At 57.6% G+C, this 18,791-nt stretch overlaps 1 protein-coding gene across 1 annotated transcript; it reads right to left on the reverse strand.

Moving 5' to 3' along the window:
* Window positions 1-1,634: 1,634 nt before the first annotated feature.
* On the reverse strand, window positions 1,635-16,948 carry DDB1 (damage-specific DNA binding protein 1, 127kDa; the record flags this gene model as incomplete). The annotated part of the gene is made up of 26 exons (XM_009995105.1): window positions 1,635-1,770; window positions 2,495-2,618; window positions 2,980-3,082; window positions 3,364-3,533; window positions 3,735-3,844; window positions 4,427-4,597; window positions 5,289-5,383; window positions 5,772-5,936; window positions 6,260-6,383; window positions 6,852-6,963; window positions 7,166-7,261; window positions 7,420-7,627; window positions 7,813-7,920; window positions 8,016-8,179; window positions 8,269-8,447; window positions 8,611-8,719; window positions 8,858-8,933; window positions 9,014-9,116; window positions 9,356-9,472; window positions 9,642-9,725; window positions 10,063-10,221; window positions 11,288-11,385; window positions 11,492-11,606; window positions 14,092-14,313; window positions 15,674-15,790; window positions 16,800-16,948. Coding segments are annotated over 26 exons (3,362 nt in total), but the record flags the coding sequence as incomplete, so codon positions are not given.
* Between the last annotated feature and the right edge of the window lie 1,843 nt (window positions 16,949-18,791).

Raw genomic sequence — 18,791 nt, forward strand, 5'->3', positions numbered from 1 at the left:
GGATTCCTGTAGCCTGGCTGAGGAGGGACCCACCCCCAGCCCTGCCGAGCCCCCTCCCCCAAAACTACACCCTCACCCAAGGGTTGGGGTTACCCCCCATCATCCTCAGCAGGCTCAGAAATCAGAGTGCTGAGGGAGGGGCAGCTGCAGGACCCCCCCAGCCATGGTTTGGGGGTGCTGAGGGAGCCCCTGTGCAGGGGGGGGGATGTGATCCTACCTCTGGGTGTTTGTCCCTAGGGAGGTGGCTGAAAACACGGCTGGAGAGGGGGATAAATGGGATAAACCCCCGGCCCTGCCCCATTTCTAACCCCTTTTGCACCCAAAAAACGCCAGGGGAGGCTGCTAGCCCCACCCCAGCACCAACATTCCCAGTTTTCCTGGGGGAAGGAGAGCATGGGTGGGAGTTGTGTTGGTCTCTGCAGGTTGGTGGCCTCCCTGGGACCCCTCAGTTCTGGTGAGGAGCCAGGGGAAGCAACAGTGAAGGTGGAGGAGCCCCAACAGCCAAGCTCATAAAAACCTGGTGACCAGCAGGAAAGGATCACAGTCCACTTCTCCCTGTCCTCCCGGGGCTGAGACATCTCCAAATAAAGCCTCCTCCCTGCCAACTCCTGGAAAAAAAAAAGCTTGCTCAAAGCCAGGAGATGTTAAGAAGATGCTTTCAGCACCAGCTCCTCTTTCAGGATGTTGCCCACCCTCTTGGGAAGGGAGGATCTTGGGAGGAAAACCTGCCCAGGATGGGACTGGATCTTCGTGGAGTTGGGTGAGGGATGGTGGGTGGGATCCAGGTGGGAAAAGGGGACACAAGAGTCAGAGGGAGGAGGAAGAGAAATGCTGCCCCATGGAGGGTGTGGGGCTGCAGAGCCAGAGGAACCCTCAGGGTGCTCCTCCTCCCAGGGAGCAGCAGCCCAGCCCCCGGTGTAGCTAATTAGCAGGAGAATCCAGCCTCGTTAGTGATAATTGGTGCTTGATGGAGGTGAAAGGCTCCTCAGATCTCCCCTAGATCTGCCTGGCTGTGGCTCCAGGGACAGGGTCCCACTGAGGAGCTGGGCACCAGGAGACAAAGACTTTTCTTCTTGGACTATTTTATTTGGTAAAACCCAAGAAACCAACCAACTGATGGAGCTTCCCAGAACTTCCCTCCCTGAGTGGGTCCTATGGAGAGGGAGAGAGGAGCACATTGTCCTGCTCGGCTCAGTCGCCCAGGTGGGTGAGAAACCTGAGCCCAAACAGTCTCCTCAGCTTGGGATGTCTCCTCCAGCCCTCGTTTCCTCTTCCCAAAAATAACCCCCCCCCCCCCCTCCAAGGGATCGAGAAGAATCCAAAACGAAATCAGAAGGCAAACAAAAAAAGGAACCATAAAAGATACTAAAGGACAACGGGGAAGAGCAAATCCAGGCGGGGGCGCCGCTCACCCGAGGAGAGCGACCAGCAAAGCCCAGCTCTGGGGCAGCAGCCAAGTCCAAGGAATTTGGGAATCCAAGCAGGAGATGCTGTGGTGGTGGAGCAACACCCTCCCTCCCCCCCCAAATCCCTAGCAAGCTGGTTCCCCCCTTCAGAGACTCCTTCCCCCTCAGGCATCCCCTGTGGATGTTCTTGGGGGTTGGTTCTCCAAAGCTGCAGGTGGGGAGAAGATTCCCTTGCTCGACGTGGAGGAAAAGGGCCAGGGAAGGATCATTCTGGATCCTGCTAATGGATCCGGGTCAGCTCCTCCACGATCTTGATCAGGTCGTCCACGGTGGCCTCTCTTTTCATGCCGCTGCCGTCGTCGATCTGGGAGGGGAGAAAAGGCATCAGGGGAGGGACAAGGAGGGGCAGGGATGTGATTGGTGCTCCATGGGTGAGGGGGAAAGGGGTGGATCTTTGTCTTCCTAGGCTTTAGTAAAGCTCTGGAGATGGTTTCCCACAGCATTGTGCTGGAGGAACTCATGGTTGGATGGGTTTCTGCTGCCCTGGGTGGGAGGAGGTCACTCCAGTGGGTGGCTGGTCACCCTGTGCCCCAGGGCTCAAGTGTTGGGGCCAGTTCTGTTTAACATCGTTGTCAATGATCTTGGTGAGGGGATCAAGTGCTGCCTCTGTCACCCTGCAGGTGACACCAGGTTGGGAGGGAGTGGGCTTGAGGGCAGGAAGGGGCTGCAGAGGGATCTGGACAGGCTGGATCCATGGGGAGAGGACAACTGTATGAGGTTTAACCAGGCCAAGTCCTGCTCTTGGGTCACACCAAACCCAGGCAAAGCTTCAAAGGGCTGTCAGGCCCAGGGCAGGGGTGGAGTCCCCATCTCCAGAGGAGTTTCAAAGCCATGTAGATGTGGTGCTGAGGGACATGGGGCAGTGGTGGCCTTGGCAGGGCTGGGGGAACAGTTGGACTGGAGGATCCTGAAGGTCTTTTCCGACCCAAATAAGCATAGAGGACCAACTGACTTACTGCAGCCTGGATTCCCAAGCAGGATCCCTATGGCTAATTCTGAAGGTCCCAAGGTCCCATCACCCATCTCACCTGCAAGTTTGCCACCACCTCCTGCATCTTGGGCCTGCTGATGTCCAGGAAGCTCTCGATCAGGTCCCCGTCAATGAAGCCCGTGGCCGGTTCCGTCTTGCGCTCGGTGTGAAATGATCTCCAAGTGCCACCGTCAAGGAGCAGAACCCAGAGGGAATAACCACCAGTCCAGGACTTCCACATGGAGTGACACCAGCCCTGCACTAAGGCTGCCCACAAGGATACCACCCCAAGCATCTCAGAAAGATCCTAGAACTTGTGGCACGTCTTTAGGGCTCCCTTTGAGCCCATTCTCCAACCCTGCAGGAGAAGGCTCCACTCTCCTCCCACAGGCACCTTCTCTTGGAGCACAAAGCACCTGGCAAACACACCACCCACCCTCCTTCTCCACCAGTGTCCCAACAAGGAGAAACCAGCCACCCCACAGAGTCACAAGCCCCCAGGATTGACTGGCCCAGGCTCCTGATGGAACTTCCAAAGGATATAAAGAGTGTTCAATCTTGCCCACGCTCTTGATGACTTTATTCAGCCTGTTCTGCATGTCCAGGAGGAGGTTGTACCAGCTCTCTGACAGGGAGGTCACCAGGCCTGCAAAAGGGAGCAGAAGGTTCAGGGCTCATCCCCCAAGTGGAAGCTGGTGCCTGGGGGAACTGGGATCAGGAAGGAGTTTCAAAGAAAACCAGAGGATTTTCCTCTGCTGGAAGGAATCCAGAGAGAAAAAGGAGGTTTCTGAAGGGAGAACAGCAGAGAGTGTCACTTGATGGGCAAACAGAGAAGAATGGAGATGTGAGGAAACCCCAGGCCAGGTTCTGCAGCAGGGAAGGGGACCTGTCACCCTCCTGCCCAGGCTGGGGACCCCAGGCTCTCACCAATCATGCCGTTGACTGTGCCAAAGAGAACCGAGCCCTGCGTCGGTGTGGACGTCTCCCCCAGGTTCTGCATGACCAGGGATCCGTGGCAGAAGACGTTGACAAACTCCCCCAGGTGGGACAGTCCCACCTCCTGCAAGTGCTGCCGTTCCTCGTCGGTGGTGGCGGCGCTGGAACCCAAAGCACCCTGGCTCAGACTGGGCTGAGGTGACAGGAAAGCTCCCCCTGCTCCCACCTCATCCTTCCTGGGAGCTGGGAATGCTCCTCCCAGCTTTCCAGCCTGACCCACGTGTGGAGAAGAAGCCCAGAAGGTCCTGTCACCCCACCCCCTCCTATCACACACAGGTAGGTGCCTCTCCCAGCCAGCTCACCTGTCCTTCTGGCACACAAACAAATTGAAAGCGTTCTCTGCTCCCAAGAAGTTGTCATCATCCAGGATCTCCACGGCGCTCATCCAGTTTGGATTGAAGTCCCGAGCAATCTGGAAGGGGACAAGAGTGTGCACAGATGGCCTGGCCTGTCATCCAGCATCTTCATTCCACCCAACACCAACACTGAGGAGCAAGGTGGGAGCCAGGCTGTCCCTCTCTGCTACACATAGCAGCTGAGCAGAAGGCTCCAAGTGCCTTCTGGAGCTGGCCCTTGCCCAAGTGGCACCTGGACAATGCCAGGACACTCCCGTGCCAAGGCTGTGCCATCAGGATTTAGGTGCACAGAGTGTCCCACCCCCCAGCTCTGCTGATGGAGATGCAGCCATGGTGGCACGAAGCCATTCCAACCACACCATGGGCAGCCCAGATGGCAGCTCTTCTCAAAGCTGCCAACTCCTTCCCCAATTCCCTGAAAGCCTGGGGATCCATCCCTCCAGAAACCACAGGGATCTGTCTAAAAGCACATCAAGGTGATGCTGCTCTGACTGCACAGCCCTAAATCCTTGTCCTCCATGGTGGGGTCAGCCAGACTCTTCCTCTGATGACCTTCAACACGGTGTCCCCTGCCCAGATCCTGCTGGAACAGGCAGCACAACCTCCCAGAACCCCTTTGACCACAACTCATTGAATACCTCCTCAAAGTTCCCTTCCATGGGCTTGTAGGCAAGGAGGAGGACAGACCTCATCAGGTCTCCTACCAGGATGAAGTCCCCCTTGGTCTTCAGGTAGAGAGCCATGATGTTGTTGTAGTGGTTGCACTCGGTGCGCAGCTCCTTCTCGGCTGTCCACTCGTACAGCCGGACCTGGGGACAGGGACACAGCTGAGAGCCAGCAGGGTCACCCAGGACAGGCTTCCCAAAAGGGATGGGGGGACCTGGCTGACATCTGCAGAAGCTGGAAGGAGTGTGGCCAGCAGGACAAGGGATATTATTGTCCCCCTGTGCTGGGTATTGCTGAGGCTGCATCTCAAATCCTGCGGGCAGTTCTGGGCCCCTCAGGACAAGACGGACGTGGAGGGGCTGGGGGGTGGCCAGGGAAGGGCAAGGGGGCTGGGGAAGGGGCTGGAGCAGAAGGAGAAGGGGCTGGAGAACTTGTGAGGAGCAGCTGAGGGAGCTGGGGGTGTCCAGCCTGGAGCAAAGGAGGCTGAGGGGAGACCTGCTGGCTCTGCAGCTGCTGAGAGGAGGTTGGAGCCAGGGGGGTCGGGCTCTGCTCCCCAGGAACAAGGGATGGGACAAGAGGGAACGGCCTCAAGCTGCACCAGGGGAGGCTGAGGTTGGATCTGGGGAACAATTCCTGCCTGGGAAGGGTAGTCAGGCCCTGGCCCAGGCTGCCCAGGGCAGGGGGGGAGTCCCCATCCCTGGAGGGGTCTCCAAGCCCTGGAGATGGTGCTGAGGGACATGGGGCAGGGGTGGCCTGGGCAGGGCTGGGGGAACAGGTGGGACTGGAGGGTCTGAAAGGGCTTCTCCACCCAGCAGGACTCAGGGAAGGCCCTACCGTGCTGTTGATGCTGGCCAGCAACTTCCCATTGAACTCCACCATGGAATACACAGCTCCCTTCACCTCCTTCTCAGCCAGGCTCTGCAGCTTCCCTGGAATCAAGCCCCACACCACCCAGTCAGTTGCCCTGGGCTGCCCTGTCAGCCACTGCTCCCCCCAGGAACTGTCCCAGAGGATCTGGGGACAAGTAGCACGAGGGTGACACGACAACAGGGGCAGACAGACAGAAAGCAAATCCCAGAATCCAGTTCTGGTGAGGAATTCTTGGAGTTCTCCAGGAGATATGGGGAGAGGGAGCACAGTGTGACAGCCTGCAGCAGTGACAGCACCTACAGACCCTGCCTGCAGGTCCCTCTGGAGAAACTCCTCCTGCTACTGGGATGTGAGCTCCCCCTGGGGCTGAGGAGCTCACCTCTGCTGTCCCTCAAGCAGAAGGTCACCATCAGTGGACCAGGCCACAAGAGAAGGCCTTGCTCTTACCATCAGAGTAGTGGAAGACAACGATGCGGCCCTGCTTGGGCTCAGCCTCCTCAGGATAGACCATGGCAGTGCCCACGATGAAGTAGGTGTTGGGATCCTTGCCCAGTTTGCAGGAGACCAGGCTGAGGGCGTACTCGTTCTGCAGGAACTGGTGAGCATGGAGCACTATGGAGAGAAGGAAAAGCAGCAACAAACTTTGTCCTCCCAGGTCCTGGCAGAGCAGCTTGCTTAGGGGCAGCTGAAAACTTCAGCTAGGTCCAAGGTGGCTGCCTGGAGATCCCTTCCCCACTCTCCACCACCACTTTGTGCCATTAAAAAACCACCATGACTTAAACCCATGGCTGACACTCCTCCAGGAAAAACACCGAGTGATGGCAACTGGGCAAGATCACAGATCTCCACCCAGCCTGTGAGGATCACAGGTCCCAGCCACGTGCTGATGGGCTTGTCCTGGAGGAGAGAAGTGGGCCAGGGTTTGGGGGTGGTACCTTCAAAGGTGTGCTGGTCTATGATGAGCAGGTTGTGCACCTCCACCTCCTCTCCAAAGGAGGTCTCGTGCGGCGCGGTGCTGCTGGAGAAGAGCTTGCTGGTGCTCACACTACTGGAGAGGGCCTAGGACACAGGAGAAGATTTGTCACATCCTCCTGCTCCTTGGCATGTCCTCACACTGCTGAGGCAACATGGAACCAGCATGGGAGAGAAGGTGGAGCGAGGAGCTCCTGCACCAGCAGAGAAGTGTGGCAGCACTGCTGAGGAACAGCTTTAATGGAGAAGTTTAGGCAGCGTGGTGGCTTCTACCAGAGCCTGAAGGGGACTTGTGCCTCCATCCCTAGCAGGAAACCACTTGGGAGACCAAACAGAAGGAAGGCTGAAGGAGCAGCACCCAAAAGGCAAGGTGATCTGACCCAACGCTGAGCTGGAGAGCAGCACAAAGAGCCCTCCTCACCACCATGGGGGAGGTCCCAAAGGGCCAGCTTCCACTCAGGGCTTTGGAAGAGAAGATCACCCAGGAAGTTCTGCACCCTGGTTTGGCCCGAGGAGCTGTGACATCCACAGCCCAGGGGTGACCCAGCAGCTCACCTGGGTGCTGGCACTGGGCCTGAGTGCAGTGGTGCCCCCGCTGGCATCCTGCACCTCGATCCGACTGGAGAGCACCCCAAAACACTGAGACACCTCCTGGTAGCAGATCTTCCTGTAGGACAGAGACGCCTGGGTGGGCAGGAGAGCCAGGACAGGCTGGTCCAAGGACAGCAGAGAAGCTCTGGAGGTGGAGCTGCTTGCTCGCCCAGGCTGCTGGTGGCACAAGCCACCCGTTCAGCGCGAGTCCTGGGTGACAGTGAGTGCCAGGTGTCCCCCCAAGCTGGTCACCCCACCAGGTTCCCTGCCCAGCTCACCTGGGAGACTCGTAGAGCGGCACCGTGCGGATGTGCAGCTTCTGGATCTCATCAATGGTGCCAATGGTCAGGGTGCTGTTGTTGGCCAAGGCCAAGCTGCAGAGGAACCAAAACTCCCATGAGCAACGGCACGGGGGAGGTGGGTGGCTCAGTGAGAACCTCCCTCTCCTCCACACCCCCCACCCTGTGAGAGCCTCTTCCTTGATCCCAGGATCCCGTGGCAGAGCCCAAACCTCCGCGCCCCCCAGGCTCACCTGTCGGGGTAGCCATCAGAGTTGAGAGGACACATGTAGTTGACCTCCTTCAGGTTGACGTTGGAGAAGACCAGCTTGTGGTTGCTGCTGTAGATGACGGTGGGGCGGTCGGAGCAGGCGAAGACGTTGGTGGTGGAGAGGGAACGGAAGGTCCTCAGCACCGTGGGCTGGGTCCCCAGGGTCACCTTCTTGCGGTCACTCAGCAAGCCTGAGGAGGAGGAGGAGCAGTGTCAGGAGCCACCACGGGGACCCTGCGACCCCCAGTGCCCGCCCAAGCCTGACCCCGCCGCAGCGAGGATGGGAAAGAGGGGGGTCTCCAGGAGGATGAAAGGAGGAGTGTCCAGGAGGTCAGAAGGGGACAAGTCCAAGCCACCTGCTGGCCCCTGTGGTCACCTGTCTCAAGGCTGAGCCCGAAGTAGAAGAGAGCTCCATCCCCCAAGGCACAGAGGAGGTAATGGCTGCTCTCAAAGGTGGTCATCAGGATGGAGCGAGGGATGATCTCTGCAGGGAGCAGAAGGTCCGTGTCACTCCCAGCTCAGCCAGGTGACACTGACCACTGCCACCCCACCCCAGCAGCCCCCAGAAGGGGGTCCTACCTCCTCCCAGCATCTCCTTGTGCAGAAGTTCAAAGGAAGGCAGCTTGAGGATGCGGGCAGAGATGTCAGTCCAGAGCCCGATGGCACACAGAGGGGACATGCCATTGCTGTCCCCCAGGGGGGTGATGTCCAGGCAGGCAACTTCATGCTCCATTTCTGTGCAGCTGGCAGGGAAGGGGGAGCAGGCAGAGGGATCAACCTGGAGCCCAAGAACAACCAGGCTGAGAGGCCAGGAGGAGGGATGTGGACTCACCTGATCTGCCTGAGCTCCTGGGGTCGGATCTCCAGGTAGTACAGGGCTCGCCCCACGGCCACCACCACCTGGTTGCTGTTGCAGGAAGCCACGCTGATATTCTTCCCGTTGGGCTCTTTCCACTCACTCACCAAGGCTTTGGGCTCCTGGCTGACCAGTCTCACTGAGGCAGAGGTGATCTGGGCAGAGAGAACATCCCTGCTGAGGGCCACCAAAACCACCTCCCTGCCCACATCCCAAGTGTTGCAAAGTCCTGCACGGATCCAGGTGAGCCCCACCACAGATAAGGGCTTTGGGGTCACCTGGACAGACACATCTGGATTTCCCTCACTCTGACATTACCTGGATCAACTGCTGATGTGCCACGTTGCCACAGAAGAAGGTCTGCTGATCATCCACAAACCCCGTGAGCTCTGTCTCTTCCACTTCCTCCCCATTCAACATCAGAACCCTGAGGGGAAAGGGAAGGGGAGCTCCTCTTAGATCCTGCCCCAACAGCTCCTCTTAGATCCTGCCCCAACACCTCCTCCTCCCAGCCCTTGCTCCAACACACAGCTGAGAGCCTGGCTCAACCTTAACCCCACCTCACCTGGTCTGGCCAACAAAGGACAGCACCAAGGTGTTGTCTGTCTCACGCTGAGAGTCAGACCTCAGGGGCCACAAGCCTGTGACAAAGAGAGGCCACATTTGTCCCCCAGGGCCTACAAAGAGCTGAGGCCTCGGGGCACTGGGTTGTGTTTGGCACCTTTGATCCCAGGTAGGTCAATGCTGGCGTGTTCGTGGATCCCGATGCCATTCCTGATGATCCTCAGGGAACCCTCCTTGAAGGCTCCTGAGCACGTAACCAGCTGGAGGAAAAGCAAATCATCTCTACCAACTCTTCCCCACTCACTGAGAATTTTTGCATTCAAGAATTGAGCCTCCAGTTCAGCCTGCTCTTCAGTGGGACCTCAAAACCAACCCTACACCTGGAGAAGACTTTGAGACCCTCCAAGAAATGGTTTGGAGTCTTTTCCCTCCTGTGGACAACCCACCATACACCTGACCAACCCACCCAGGGAGAAAAGCAAAGCAGAATCCATGTTACCTGCCCTTGGCCTTGTCTTTCCAGGTCCACCACACACATGTCAACGATGGGACCAAGGTTGGTGAAGGTCTCCATGGCCACCACGTAGGAGCCCTGCTCGTTGCTGTCCACGTTGAGCTAGGAGGAAGAAACACCACCATCAGCTTCCAGGCAGGCCAAGCAAGTGGAAAGGGTGTGGGACAAGGAGAAGAAAGGAAAGTGTATCCACATCCTGAGGTCAGGATGAGAAGAAATAAGGATAAAATCCAGTCAGGAGACAAGAGCTGAGGCAGGAGGTGCCACGTACCTTCACCAGCTGGGAATCCCCCAGCCGAGAGCCCACAAACACAACTCCATTGTCCAGGTAGGTCAAGCACTCTGCAATGGATGTCTGGGAATTGGGAAGATACAGATGAACCATCACCAGCGTGAGGAGGATCCCACCACCCCCTGCAAGTACCAGAGCCCAGCTGCAGCCCCCACAGGAGAACCCTTGAATCCCTTGACAAAACCCATGGAGAGGCCAAATTTCCACCCAGGACAGCCCACCAGCAGCAGGGAATGAAATGGGGAAGTGTCCAGACAGGGAACTTCCCTGGCACTGTGACAACTGTGAAGCATCACCCCACCCCAGGCTCCAAAATAACATTCCTGCCCCTCAGGAGACCATGGAGACTCCCAGCCCCGTGTTGACAAGGGACAGTAAATGTGATGTGGTCAGATCTTACCTCGCCGAGCAGCTCCACACGCAGGTCCTTCAAGGTGACAGTGCCATCCATCTGCTCCTCCTTCTCCAGGAGCAGCATGAAGAGCCTTCCTTCCATGTCCCCCAGCAAGTAGCGGGATCCGTTGGGATCCACGCGGTTGTGGCACACGATGGTACTTTGCTGCAAGCCAAGGTGGAGGGTATTTTAGGGGAAATCACCCCCCAAAAAAGGCAGGACCACCTCTGTGGGTGCCCAGAGGGGACAAGCACATCCAGAGGGCACCAGGTCCTGGCTGGAACCACAGCAGAGTCCTGCTCCTCCCGAGGAGACAGGACGGGATTTGCCCTTCAACAAACATTCACACTGATGCACACAACCAGAATCTGGGGTCAAAAAGTCTCATTTTAGGTCCTCACATCCCTAAATGAAACATGTCACCAGCTTGTCCACAGGCCAGGAAAGATGCCACCAAAACCTGGGCGTTTCCTGGATGCAGGAATGTTAGGTGGGACCTGCAGAGCTCCAAGCCTGCTCCACCTCCAGCCCCAGCCTCCTGCAGGTGTTGGTGGGCTCTGCCTGACCTCCTGTCAACATTGGTCAGGCAACATTAGTCCTTTTTACCCAAATTTGAGAGGTTTTCCTCCACAGTTTTCATTGTCTCCAGCTCAAAAGGACCTTCTGCTCCCAGATCTCCTCCAGCCCTGAGCAGCACTGTAACCATTTAAAGTGGGAACTGGCCCATCCCTCTGACACAAACCACCAGCTCAGCTCCTGTCACAAACTCTTGTGAGCCTTTTTTGGCCTCTGAACAACTGTCCCAGTCCCACACTGGTGGACTCAAGTCTCCAAATGTTCAGATCTTCCAGCTGCCTGAAATGGACACAGACTCCAGCCTGGATCCATGCCCAAACCACCTGCTGCCTCCTGAGGAATCCCTTCCTCTGGGGCTCAAACAAGACTTTAGTTTTGCTGCCCTGCCTCCCAGCACTCTGAGGAGAGCAGGGCCAGAGCAAGCACCACCAGGACAAGGATGACACAAAGTCCCCAAACCCACAGACCAGGCATGGTGTGAATACTCTGGACTCACCAAACCCCTGGGAGTCAGAAGCTTTGTTAAACTACACTGAGAGATGAAGAGTTTAAATTCTTGACTCCCAGGAGCCCAGGATCCTTCAGGCACTGCAAGAGATGCCTGGAAATGGAGGAAGGACATGGGGGGTATGTCTAGATCTCCATGGTCACTCACCTTGATGATGGGTGGAGCTATAGCAAGATACTTGTCTCCATTGTGGTAGGTGATGGACTCCTGCCCGATGATGATTGCACCCCCAAAAGGCTCTGGCACTAGGAGAAGAACACAGGAGGGATCAGGGAAGCCATGCAGCATTCCTGAGGGACAGGGCCTCCAGGAGGGGAAGGCAGGGAAGATCTTTCACCAAGAAGGACCAACCTGCAATGACCATGGAGGCTTCAGCCTCCACGTTCTCCTGCTTCCAAGGCCCTTTGTTAAACTCCTTCTCACGCAGGGACACCTCGTAGGTCTTGACGTGGCGACCTTGAGGGTCCTGGAAGAGAAGCCACAAATGATGTCATATGCTGATGTGGTGTCTCCTCCCATTCCACAACTACCCCAAAATTCTCCCTCTCCAAATCCAAACCCTGTGAGAATGATTAATACACTGAGAAGGAATCAAAGCAACAGCAGCTTGGAAACGTTCCCCTCTCCACACAAAACAAAGCCTGAGCTTTATGTGAGGCCTCATGAGTCAGAACTTCCACCTGGCTCCTGCTGCAGGGATAAAATCCCTCTTCATTTACTCTTTAATTAAGCAACACCTCTTTATAAGGAATCAGCTGTTAACAGATGTGCTCATTTAACCTGTCAAGGTGACACATCTCCAGACCAGACCTTCTTAACTTGCTGACCCCGTGACCAAGCTCCTCCTTCACGATGCTCCTGAGCACTGGGGTGGAAACTGCCCCATTCCTGACATGGAGTCAAAGGATTTGGCCAAATCCTCATCCATCCCTGCCTCAGTTTCCCCAGCAATGGGCCCTGAGCAAACCCATGGGTACACTCAGCCCTTCCCAGAGCATCATGTCCCCACCATGAGGCCTCCTCACCTTGGAGAAGTCACCTAGGCACTGAGTCAAGCTCAAAAATCCACAGTAATGCTTATTTTTCAGGTCAAGCCTCTCCCTCCTCAAGCTGGCATTGGAATGGAGGATGGAGATTCCACCACCTCTCTGGGCAACCTCCACCAGAGCTCAGTCACCTTCACTTTATCATCAACAGGTGACTGTTGATTAAACTTCACATGCAGTGGAGGAAAGAGGTTTGACCATGAAACCCTCTCACAAAGTCCAAATCTCCCAGTTTGCATGGACTGAATTAAAAACACTCCCCCCCAAAATTCCTGAGCACAATCCCAGGAGGAGCTGCCTGTTGGATTCTTTTCCCCAGGCTCCTGATTCTAGCAGCTCAAATCCAAAAAATAATTCACACTAAGAGGTACAATTCTCAAAAGTTGGCTGTGGGACCAGCAGGTCTGTGCCAGGATTGGCTTCAGTGTGTTCCCAGAAAGGTTGGACCAGATGATCCTGGAGGTCCCTTCCAATCTGGCATCCTAGGATTCCATGATCCCTCCCTCTGTTTCCTTCCCTTTCCTTGTCCACAAAATTGTCACCTGAGCATCTGGGAGGTAGGGAGGATGTGTGACAGCAGGGGACACGTCCCAGCAGGGCTGATGAGCTCTGTCCTGCCACAGGGGCACCTCTCAACCCCTGCTCCTGTGGTGACAGAGGGATATTTCTCCCTCCCTGTCTCCACTCAGTGACCTCCACAGGGGGTTTCAACAACCCCCAAACCTCTTGGAAAGAATAAAAGTGAGTTTTGGAAGAGGGAATAATCAAGGTGCTGCTGCCACGTGCTTTGTAATGGGAAACTTGTGTCATGAGAGCCAAGAAGCTGCCCTCAATTCCCATCCAATCCTGTGCTGCCATCCCAGCAACGTTCAGCTCAGCCCAGGCTGAACTTTGGCAAAGCCAAGATAATCTCCAGCTCAGTCAGCAGAACAAGCAAAGGCTCCTGGGGGCAAGAAGAGGGTTGAAAGAAGGGTGTGCAACACTGCCTGGGTGACAGGGGAGGATCTCCTAGAGCAGATCCCACAGGAACACGTCCAGATGGGTTAGGAACGTCTCCAGAGAAGCCACAGCCTCTCTGGGCAGCTTGTCCCAGGGCTCTGTCACCCTCAAGGTCAAGAAGTTCCTCCTCATGTTGAGATGGGACTTCTCAGGCTCAAGTCAGTGCCTGTGACGTCTTGTCCTGTCACTGGGCAATGCTGAGAAGAGCCTGGCCCACCCTTCTGCCACCCACCCATCAAGTATTTGCAAGCACTGATGAGATCCCCCTCTCCAGCACCTCTTCTCCACACTCAACAGCCCCAAGCCCCTCAGCCTTGGAACAGCAGGGACATGGCCCAGTCCCCTCATCAGCTCTGGAGCCCTTTGCTGGCCCCTCTCCAACACTTCCTTGTCCTTTAGCAACTGGGGAGCCCAGAAATGGACACAGTTCTCCAGATGTGGCCTCACCAGGGCAGAGCAGAGGGGCAGGAGAACCCCCCCTGACCTGCTGGCCACACTCTTACTGATGCCCCCCAGGAAGTCATTGTCTTTCTTGGCCACAAGGGGACATTGGTGGCTCATGGCCAGCCTGTTGGCCACCAGGAATCTTTTTCCACAGAGCTGCTTTCCAGCAGGTCAGTCCTCAACCTGTTCTGACTCTGGCTCTGCTGGACAGATCCTCTGGAGTGTTCCAGAAGGGAATGGCCCCACCTGAAGCTCTCCTCTGGGACAGCCTTGCTGCCCTTCTCCCAGAAGCAGCAGCACAGAGGAACAGGGACTTCCCTCAGCTCCCCAGGGAGGCTGCAGAAAAGCAGCATTCCCTCAGGACACTTCCCACAGCTCCAAAACCCTCTTGGCAGACCTTGAGAAACCTTGGCTGGTGCCTCAGCAGCTCCCACCCGTTTTACCCCGCGGAGGAGGTGGTACCTGGTAGACGAAGCAGATGGTGGGGGCCTGGCAGCCATAGAGGAACTTGACATCAATGACCTGGAGCTCTTCCAGGCGGATGTTGAAGGCCTTTAGCTCCTTGTTCTCCCTGTCCAAGGGAATGACCTTGAAGAGCCCATCGTAGAGGCGCAGCCCGATCATCCGGCACTCGGGGTCGATGATCCCGATGATCCCGGTCTCCGAGGGGCGCCCGATGCGATCCTGAGGGGGTGACATGCATGGAGAGGGGACAGGGAAAGGGCTGTTAGTGCCAGGAAGACACCCCACCCACCCCCAGGTGGGACTTGAGACTCCCTTGTGGCCTCTCAGCTGAGGCAGGGCTCCCTGCACAGCTCCCAGCAGGATTCAAACAGCACCGAGGTGATTTTTGAGGCATCTCCCACCTCAAGCAGCAGGGATTTCCCAGCTGAGAGCTTGGCACAGCTCCCACACTTCCCCCCCTCTTCCAGGAACCAGGCTCTTCAGGAGAGGACCCTGCAACTGGTTTTCCAACCCCAACCATCTGGGAGAACCCATGTGGCTGCCCCAAGCCATGCAGCTCCCATATCCAGGGAGCACAAATCACCCTTCCCAAATCCCACCCTGTTATCAGCTCCCACAGATCCCTCAGGAGCTGATATCAGCATCTCCACCTGCCATTAGCCAGAACCCTGGCATGAGAAGATTAAGCACTTTTCCCCCCTAAAATAAAACCCCTCCCTAAGAAGTCACTGACAGGATGTGCCCTCCTGTGTATCCTACCAGGAACCCCCTGCTTGGTTTCACCAAAGGAATCTCAGTGCCTGGAAACAGATGGAAAACATTTGGGCTTCTGGAAATAATCAGTTGGCTCATGACAACTCAGAAGCCAAAGAGCCACGTGGGAGTTTTGGACCTGCTGCAAAAGCAATGGGGTTTTAATCCCCATTCAACAGAACATCTACCTTTGTGGCCAAATTGGAAGAGTAATTCCAGCAGAACCTCTGGACTGGCCACAAAACACCTTGGGAATCGTTTGCCAGGGAAAATTCTACTTCATGGTGTGTTTTCAGCCCTAATTCTTTTTACAGAATATCTGAAATGAACCTGATTCTTCTGCAAATAACCCCAGGAACACAATAGTTGTCCTGTCCTCACTCCCTGAGGCTGGGACTGCCTCCCTGCAGGCAAAACCCTCTGGGAATGCCAGTGGGAGCAGGAGACTGAAGTCAGCAGTAGAAAAAGAGTCATATCTAAGGAGGAGGAAATCCATCACCTTGGCTTGTCCTCCTCACTGGCAAAGGGAAATCACCCCCAGGGAAGGGAATTTATAGAATCCTGGAATGTTTTCAGTTGAAGGGACCTTCAAGACCATCTAGATCCAACCCCCTGCATGGACAGGGACACCTCCCACCAGCCCAGGTTGCTCCAAGCCCCATCCAACCTGCCCTTCAACACTGCCAGGGATGGGGCAGCCACAGCTTCCCTGGGCAACCTGGGCCAGGCTCTCACCACCCTCACAGGGAAGAATTTCCTCCTCATGCCCAACCTAAATCTCCCCTCTCCCAGTTGAAATCCAAGCAGGAGGGGCAGGTCCCCTCACCTGCACATTCCCGTGGGCACGGGTGATGATGTCAATGCTGTCCCCGTTCTGCTTGTACTCCAGGATGCAGGCATTGTACTTGGCTGTCAGGATGAACAACAGGTCCTTGCTCTCCCCCTGCCAAACCACAGAGTCATAAAATCACAGACTGGTCACGGCTGGAAGGGACCTCTGGAGATCATCCAATCCAACCTCCCTGCCAGAGCAGGGGCACCTGCAGCAGATCCCAGAGGAACACGTCCAGATGGGTTGGGAACGTCTCCAGAGAAGGAGACTCCACAGCCTATCTGGGCAGCCTCTGCCACCCTCAAGGTCAAGAGGTTTCTCCTCATGTTGAGATGGGACTTCTCAGGCTCAAGTCAGTGCCTGTGACCTCTTGTCCTGTCACTGGGCAATGCTGAGAAGAGCCTGGCCCACCCTTCTGCCACCCACCCAGCAAGTATTTGCAAGCACTGATGAGATCCCCCCTGAAGCACCTCTTCTCCACACTCAACAGCCTTGGAACAGCAGGGACATGGCCCAGTCCCCTCATCAGCTCTGGAGCCCTTTGCTGGCCCCTCTCCAACACTTCCTTGTCCTTTATCAACTGGGGAGCCCAGAACTGGACACAGTTCTCCAGATGTGGCCTCACCAGGGCAGAGCAGAGGATGAGAATAACCCCCCCTGACCTGCTGGCCACACTCTTCCTGATGCCCCCCAGGAAATCATTGTCCTTCTTGGCCACAAGGGGACATTGGTGGCTCATGGCCAGCCTGTTGGCCACCAGGAATCTTTTTCCACAGAGCTGCTTTCCAGCAGGTCAGTCCCCAACCTGTCCTGACTCTGGCTCTGCTGGACAGACCCTCTGGAGTGTTGAAGAAGGGGATGGCCCCACCTGAATCTCTCCTCTGGGACAGCCTTGCTGCCCTTCTCCCAGAAGCAGCAGCACAGAGGAACAGGGACTTCCCTCAGCTCCCCAGGGAGGCTGCAGAAAAGCCTCAGCAGGGCAGAGCAGAAATGACTAACCATCCCCAGCTCCCTCAGAGGAAGACACCCCAGCCCACTCACCATCCCTGAGGGGTTCTGAGGAGGGTGCTGGAGCTGGCAGCCCCCCTGCCCTCCCCAGGGAACCTCCCCTGGCACCCACCTTGGGGCGGAAGAGCTCCATGACCGCAGTCTTGCCGTACATCCCCACCTCCTTGACAGGCCTCAGCCCCTCAGCTGTCACCACATAGATCTCCAGCCGGGTGTTTTTGGCAATCAGCAGGTTCAGATCCTCTGCTGAGGTGAAATGGCCTTGGGAAAAGGGGGAGACAGCACCTTGGAGCAGCCAGGAAAGTGTTCCCAAACCAGCCGCCCCTCCATGGAGCCGTCACAGCTGAGAAAAGATCTCTGAAGTCACTGAGTGCAAGGGGGGGACACAAAGAGCACAGCCCACCCAAAACCAACACCCACAACCCACCAAGCTGCCTCATGTCCCTCAGCACCATCTCCAGGGCTTGGAAACCCCTCCAGGGATGGGGACTCCCCCCCTGCCCTGGGCAGCCTGGGCCAGGCCCTGACAACCCTTGCCAGGCAGGAATTGTTCCCCAGATCCAACCTCAACCTCCCCTGGTGCAGCTTGAGGCCGTTCCCTCTTGTCCCATCCCTTGTTCCTGGGGAGCAGAGCCCAACCCCCCTGGCCCGGCCCCCCCCAGACACCAAAACCCCACTGACTTCTCAAAAACCTCAAGCCTGACCCAGATCCCCCAAAGAAACCCCCTCCCTGGCACCCCCAGGAACTTCAGTGCACACCCAGTGTCCTGCACCACCTCCAGGAACCTCAACGTGCCCTGGTTCCCCTCCTGCACTTACCCAAGAACCTGATGACACCCCCAGTTCCCCTCGATGCTCCACAGCACCCAAACACCTCTTCAGGGGCCTCAGCACCCTCTCAGTGCCCCACAGCCCCTCCCAGGACCTCCGCACCCCAACAGTGCCCCACAGCCCCTCCCAGGACCTCCGCACCCCAACAGTGCCCCACAGCCCCTCCCAGGACCTCCGCACCCCAACAGTGCCCCACAGCCCCTCCCAGGACCTCCGCACCCCAACAGTGCCCCACAGCCCCTCCCAGGACCTCCGCACCCCAACAGTGCCCCACAGCCCCTCCCAGGACCTCCGCACCCCAACAGTGCCCCACAGCCCCTCCCAGGACCTCCGCACCCCAACAGTGCCCCACAGCCCCTCCCAGGACCTCCGCACCCCAACAGTGCCCCACAGCCCCTCCCAGGACCTCCGCACCCCAACAGTGCCCCACAGCCCCTCCCAGGACCTCCGCACCCCAACAGTGCCCCACAGCCCCTCCCAGGACCTCCGCACCCCAACAGTGCCCCACAGCCCCTCCCAGGACCTCCGCACCCCAACAGTGCCCCACAGCCCCTCCCAGGACCTCCGCACCCCAACAGTGCCCCACAGCCCCTCCCAGGACCTCCGCACCCCAACAGTGCCCCACAGCCCCTCCCAGGACCTCCGCACCCCAACAGTGCCCCACAGCCCCTCCCAGGACCTCCGCACCCCAACAGTGCCCCACAGCCCCTCCCAGGACCTCCGCACCCCAACAGTGCCCCACAGCCCCTCCCAGGACCTCCGCACCCCAACAGTGCCCCACAGCCCCTCCCAGGACCTCCGCACCCCAACAGTGCCCCACAGCCCCTCCCAGGACCTCCGCACCCCAACAGTGCCCCACAGCCCCTCCCAGGACCTCCGCACCCCAACAGTGCCCCACAGCCCCTCCCAGGACCTCCGCACCCCAACAGTGCCCCACAGCCCCTCCCAGGACCTCCGCACCCCAACAGTGCCCCACAGCCCCTCCCAGGACCTCCGCACCCCAACAGTGCCCCACAGCCCCTCCCAGGACCTCCGCACCCCAACAGTGCCCCACAGCCCCTCCCAGGACCTCCGCACCCCAACAGTGCCCCACAGCCCCTCCCAGGACCTCCGCACCCCAACAGTGCCCCACAGACCCCCCCAAGGGCCTCAGCACCTCCTCAGTGCCCCACAACATCCCCAAGGGGCTTCAGCACACCCCAAGGACCTCGGCACCCCAACAGTGCCCCACAGCACCCCCCAAGGGCCTCAGCACCCCCTCAGTGCCCCACAG

The sequence above is a fragment of the Chaetura pelagica genome, unplaced genomic scaffold, assembly GCF_000747805.2.
Source record: "Chaetura pelagica isolate M959 unplaced genomic scaffold, ChaPel_1.0 scaffold793, whole genome shotgun sequence".
NCBI lineage: Eukaryota > Metazoa > Chordata > Aves > Apodiformes > Apodidae > Chaetura > Chaetura pelagica.